Source organism: Manis javanica, chromosome 4, assembly GCF_040802235.1.
Source record: "Manis javanica isolate MJ-LG chromosome 4, MJ_LKY, whole genome shotgun sequence".
Lineage (NCBI taxonomy): Eukaryota > Metazoa > Chordata > Mammalia > Pholidota > Manidae > Manis > Manis javanica.
The window spans coordinates 156,361,955-156,368,095 of NC_133159.1; the positions used below are offsets into that span (position 1 = coordinate 156,361,955).

The 6,141-nt window shown below is 55.2% G+C and overlaps 1 protein-coding gene and 1 long non-coding RNA gene across 2 annotated transcripts in view; one reads left to right on the forward strand and one right to left on the reverse strand.

Annotated features, from left to right (window-relative positions):
• ITGA3 (integrin subunit alpha 3) overlaps positions 1 to 2,374 on the reverse strand; it is a 27,569-nt gene extending 25,195 nt beyond the window's left edge. The window contains exons 1-2 of the mRNA XM_017642427.3: positions 2,268 to 2,374; positions 1,670 to 1,889 (exon numbers count right to left, since the gene is read on the reverse strand). Coding sequence (XP_017497916.3) covers positions 1,670 to 1,889; positions 2,268 to 2,367 — 320 coding nt within the window. The 5' untranslated portion in view covers positions 2,368 to 2,374. The remainder of the gene's footprint in view (positions 1 to 1,669; positions 1,890 to 2,267) is intronic.
• LOC108385123 (uncharacterized) lies at positions 1,834 to 5,074 on the forward strand. The gene is made up of 4 exons (XR_001850204.3): positions 1,834 to 1,974; positions 2,560 to 2,672; positions 3,011 to 3,097; positions 3,789 to 5,074. It is a non-coding gene; the product is annotated as an uncharacterized lncRNA (long non-coding RNA).
• The last annotated feature ends 1,067 nt before the right edge of the window (positions 5,075 to 6,141 follow it).

Genomic DNA, 6,141 nt, shown 5'->3' on the forward strand with positions numbered 1-6,141 from the left:
GGCAGGAAGGAGCCTCTAGATCCAGGTCCAAACCTACCTTGGGGAAAACTGGTCCAGAGAATGGAAATGTCTTGCTCAAGGTCTCATAGCAGAGGGTGTGTGTGTGGGTGTTAGAGTCCATTATTTATTCCAGCTTTCCATTATTTACTCTCACTTTTCTGATCTTCTCTTTATACTATGTTGCCTTATATCATGGGATCCAGCATTGAAAATCTGATACTCTTTGGGATTGGGGCAGAGAATACCAATATAGAAACTTGTGCTGATAGTCACATAGGGTCTCAAAAAGATGGAGACTTGGCCATGGCCAGACCATAGCTGCTGGGGCTGGGCCGGGAAGGGTGTGGTAGCCCTCGCCTCTGCAGAAGCTATATGTTATTGAGGCCAAGTAGGCAGGTAGACTGGGCAGTGGCTGAGCCAGCAAGGCAGGGGCCAAGGCTGGGGTAGAGTTTGGACTTTGGACATTCCAAGCTTCTTCATATTTCTTCAGGCCCCAGCCCGAGTTGGGAAAGCTTTCAACATACCCCGTATCTGACCATATGCTCTTGCTCAGTGGGGCTAGACACCAGGTAGGGGCAGATGTCTGATAAGACACCCAGCCCAAAGAGGTAGATGGGGCCTTCATGACCTGTCTAACCCCATCCTCCTGGGGCAGCCTCACCTTTCCCAGCTGCCCTCTTTCCCCAATTGCCAACCTCAACACACTGACTCCATGAAGAAACCTCTAAGACTGGATATGCCATATACGTGAGTGTACATGGTGGGAGTGGGAGGATTGGGGGAGTACACAAGCAGCTGGATGCAATCTCCTTCCCCTCTCTCCCCTATGCCTAGATCTTCCCCCTCATTCTCATTGCAGCTGTTGGGAAGAACAGAAGAGAAAACCATTTTCCTCTTCAAACCAAAACAAACACACTTAGGGCTGAAGATTCAACATGAATCTGTGGAATGCAGGGAAGATGTCTGGTGGGAGGGAGTCACTGCTTGTGGGGATGGGGGGCATAGGAGACAAGCAGGAGTTGGGATAGCCCCTCTCCTACTCCTCCCTCCTCAAGAGGTCAGAGCGGGTGCCAGGAGCTCCAATCACCCAGACTCAACCAGTCACCTCACCCTCCAAATGCCAAGCAGTGGTTAGAAGGCCCTCCAGACTGGCTCTGCAGAGGGTGTGGCTGGCATGGCCGCAGACACCCGCGTTGTAAAAGGTTCATGGGGGGGCGGGAAATGCGGACGCTTGTAACTTTTCCCCAGCAAAGGGGGAAAGGGGCTCCACTAGGTGTTTTATCGTGCAGTTTTCCCCGTTCTCAGTCATGGAGAGAAGAGGCATTGTGTGCATTTGGTACCGGTTCACAGAAGGGAAGGGGCCGCAGAAACGGGATCCCCTGCTTCTGCTCTCAAGAGGTTTAAAGGGCTGAGGGGCTGCGTCTAGACGGGTTCTGGCCAGGTCAGCACTTGCCAACGATTACTGCCCCCACCCCGTCCCACACCCAATCTCCCCACTTCCCGCCAAGCCTCGGCAGCAGGACCAAGTCCCCGCCCCCTTAATCCTCCCTCACGAGAGCCGGCGGCCTGCGGGTCTGGGAGCCAGCGGGCCCGGGGCGCGCTCAGCAGCGGATCCGCACCCTGCACGCACACACACTCCTCCCACCCCACCCTCGCCAGCCTCACTTACAGGTAGCGCTGCTGCCGCTCCGTCTGCCGATGGAGGGCGACCGAGTAGCCGAAGAGGCTGCCCGGGTTCTCGGCCTCCTTCACTACCAGGAATCGGGTGTCCAGGTTGAAGGCGGAGGCGACGCGGCCGCTGGCGGCCACCATCAAAGCAAGCGCACAGAGCATCGGGCGCGGGACCCGGGCGGCGCGGCGGGGGCCGGGGCCCATGGCTGTGAGCCGGGCTGGGGGCCGGGCGTGAGCGCGTGAGGGTGCGGAGCTGGGGGCAAGGACCTGTTCACCTGCTCCCCGCGCCACCGGAGAACGCTGGTTAGTGTCGGGCCCGCAGCCCTGGCCGTTTCACATCCGCTCAGGATTCCCCTCCCAGGTCTGCGGGTCTCTTCTCCCGCCGGCCCAGCCGCCGGGTCACCGCCCCCAGTGCCCGGCACCCTGCCCCCAGCTCGTCCCGGCCTCGACCCCTAGTCCGCACTGTCGCCTTCGATCCCGGCTGGGCGGCGGATCTGGGCAGGCAGACCGGTCGACCGCAGGGAAGACGGGAGGGAAGCGCTCCCCAGCCCCCGCGCGCGCCCCGCCTCCCCGCGCCCAGCCCCGCACCTCCCCACCTTGCGAGCCCAGCCCGGGCTCCGCTTTCCTTCCGGGGAAAGAGAAAAGGTCCTGGCTCCGCCACCGCCTCTTAAAGGGGCAGCACCGCCCCTCCCTCATCTTCTCCAACCCGGCTCCGCCCTCTCCCCCAAACACCTGTCGGGAGCCCCCAAAGGCTTGGATTTCCCCTCCCCGCCCCTTGCTTCTCCCGAGAAGCTTCGCCGCCCGAACAGGAGGGATCGGACGGGCGGGGCCGGGGGTGGAATTTGTCCGTCCGCTGTGTTGCGGCTGCTCCAGCTGCTGGAACGGCAGTTGCAGGCGCAGCCACTTCTGCCCGCCCGGCCGGAGAGCCCCGGCGTTGGCGCATCTGGGAACAGACAGCCGCGCGCCGGTGGCTGGAATGCTCTACTCGCCTCCGCCGCGCTGTGAGTCCCTGAGAGGCGTCTGGCGGTCTCTGGGCATTCTTCCTCGTCCCCAGCCCCATCGCTGTCCTTGTCGATATTTGTCACTCTCGCCCGCCCACCCTCCCAACCCTGGTCCAAGCTGGGAATGGTCCCTCAGCAAAGCCAGACATTCAGCAGTGGTAATAACTAAGCATCGCTAATCATAATTAGCAGGAAGAGCCTTCCCCAAAGGGCTGGGTATCTGGTATCCCTTGTAAGCCTGTCGACGTGGAAATGAGTCCCTTCTTCTTAAAAGTGTCCTGCGTGGCCGGGATCTGGGCTCAGACTGTACCGATTTCTCAAACCCTCCTATCTTCAAGGGTCAGCCCAGCAGAATCCCAAAGGTCCCCTCCTCCCAGCCAGGCTCAACTGAATTTGGAGACTGGGCGGGACGCCATCCCCCACAGGTGCGTAGAAGGTGGTGCCGGGTGGAGGTAGATGGGCGGGGCGACGCTCTAAGTTTTCCGCCGAAGAATCCAGCTGACAGGGAACTTCAAGAGGTCACTGTGTATCTCCTTGGGTCGAACTCAGATCCCTCTTATTGCAGCACAAAGACCCATTTCCCATGAGCATTCTTTTTTCTAGGCTGAAGGAGCTTTCTTATTTTGGCCCAGGAGTTCAGTGTTCAAGGCTCATTCCCTTGAAGTTCAGTTTAGAGTCTTTGTCTCAGAGTTTATAAAAATAAGCAGAAAACTGCCATGCAGTAAGTGCTCCTTCAGCAGGAACTATGCTAAGTGCTTTTCAAATATTATGAAATTAAACCCTCACAACAGTCTGAGGTGTTATCTCTGTTTTCAGGATGAGAAAACTGAGGCTCAGGGAGGTTAAGCAATTGTGAAGGCCACACAGCTCGAATTTAATCTTGTGCTACCTGACCCCAGAGCCCTTCTTGACCACTTATGCTAATAATTAACATTGGTACAATACTCAGGGCAGATTTAGGTTTGGTTGAGCCTAAAGCTTGTACAATTTGGAGCCCTCTTTAAGGAAATGGGTAAAGAAGAGTGCACCGTTAGATTCAGAGGCTGGGAAGGGACTCCGGCCGAACTTTATGACTTACAAATCATGTCACATACCACTCTCATTTCATCCCCTCAGCTTCCTGTGATGTTAGGATTATCATCCTCATTGGACTTAATGAGGAAACCTGGATACCCAAGGTCACACAGCTCACGGGAGGCAGAGCAACGACTGGAAGACACTGACCACATGAGAGAAGCCCCAGGCAGATGTTGGTCAGACAGACAGACATGGCTAAACAAAAGCTGCTGTGATAATTGCGCTTCTTCTGGTGTTTGGGGAGAGTACATACATATCCCTGTCTGCCTTTGGGACAGCATTTGTCCTGAGCTGTGACTCTCAGAGCCACCCAAACCTCTCTCCATGGTCTGCCTGTGACCCACAGCCTCAGGGGGTTAGGAGACATCTGGGGTCAAGAAGCAGGAAGCTGATCTAGTTGAAACAGTTATCTTGCTCTCCTGGCTAGCTGCTGGGTCCCCCACCTTCTTCCTGGGGAAGGGGAGACAGCCAGGGTTAGCAGGCAGAGCCCAAGGTGGGCACTCAATGTGGGCAGGGGTCCCACCTGAATCAGCTTTCTAAGTCCTGTGATGACACATGGGCTCCAGGCCAGACGTTATCTCTTGGACCATCCTAAATAGGAATGACCAGCATGTCCGATCCAGTTGGAAGCAGGAAAGGGATGAGGGATGGTTTTCCCACTCCAGGCTCCAGGGGAGTGTTCAGAGGGAATGTGGGAGCAGGAGCAGGGGCGCCTGGGTCAGGGGGAGGGCCCCATCTCAGGAATGCGTGAGAGTGCCAGACAGATCTGGGAGATGGAATGGGGATGGAGGGAGACATGGAGACTAGAAGTTTCTCTGGGATGCAGCGATGCCTAAGAAAAATCTCAAATTCATGCCAAAGGCCTGAAATCCTCTGGTTTCAGTGACATTATCATCCATAGCCTCATCTCATCCCTCAGTTGACTTTATCATGTCAATTCTTCCCTGTGGAGAAGGGACCCACTTAGAAAGGCAGAGAAACTAGGGCATGCAAATAACATGTGTAATGAGGACTCAGAGTCAATTTTTGATATGTGACTGCTGACAGCTTTTAAGCCTCACTTCCCTCTTCACTCCTTGTGTCCCATACCTGGACAAGCTGACCAGAAAGCTTGGGTGCTGTGCCTTTGGTGTCCGTGGGAGATCTGAACCATGCAAGCCGCTGTGGGTGCAAATGCTCACCCTGACCCCAGACCCTAACCATGGTAAACACCAGGCACTCTCCTCTCCTAGCTCTCTCCAGCTGTTTCTCCTGCTTGAGAGGCTGGCCCTGCTCTCCTCAGAGACCTTGACTATGTGAATAACAAAACTTTCATCCTCTCTTGGTGTGTGTGTCTTGGTATCATCAGTCTTGACATCCAGTGAAACCTTGGATGGGGTCCATCTGCCTCTGTGGGTGATTACGACAACATGCAAGCTGTGGGTTCCACTGTAGAGTCAGGGCAGCTTCTTGGAGGAGGAGTATCTGGACAAAGGATAAGAAAAGAACTAGCAGGATGGAGCCCAGGGAGGAAGAAAGGAGAGTTGGGACCTGGTTTGGGTGAAGTCTTCCCAGTTACAACATGACAATGCTGATATTCTATAAAGGCACCTCTGTTAATACAGTGCCTGCGTGTTCACACTAGCCTTCCTCTGGCTGGCTCACCCCCACCCCCGTCCCGCTCCCCCAGAGCCCCAGACCATGCCACGTGTTACTCACTTCTCACAGGAAGGTCCTCTGGTCGACCAGATGTGTGCAGGCAGCTGGTGCTAAGGGATGGAATAGGATTGTGGTACCAGGTGGGTTGAGTGCAGGCTCCCATCTGCGCTGTCACTTTGGGCAGGTCACTTTCCTCCTCCAGGCCTCAGTTTCCCCACCAGTGAAGTGAAAGGGCTGGAGCAAACCCCTCATTCTTCCCCAGCTGACCTCCCGTGGGTCCCAAGGCTACTAATATTCATTGAACTAAGTGGCTCAAATCTCTGGTATCGAACTAAGACTCAGGTCTTTATCTCTGATTTGAATTGAAAATGCAAATCACTGGGGAGGGAGGGAGGAGCAGTGAGGCATGAATGGGTTTATCAGATTTCCTTTCTCCTGTGACCCAAATACGGAGGCAGGCGGGGCAGGCACTTAGTCCAGGCCACTGCCTGGCTCAGAATCTGTTAACCTCAAACATTCATTGACAGTTTACTATGTCCTGGCACAGTGCTGAGAAGCCACAAGGGTGTCAAAGAGGAATAAGGACATATTTGGGGAGGCCAACATCCTATCCCAGCCTCGCATTCTGAAAGTTCTCAAACTTAAGCTGGTTGAACTCACATGGCATTGTATTTTAGGTCTGGTGCTAAAAGAGGTGGGGGTGCTTTAGAAAGAATATTCTGACTGTGGCATGCAGTTGGCATTGCTAGGAGAG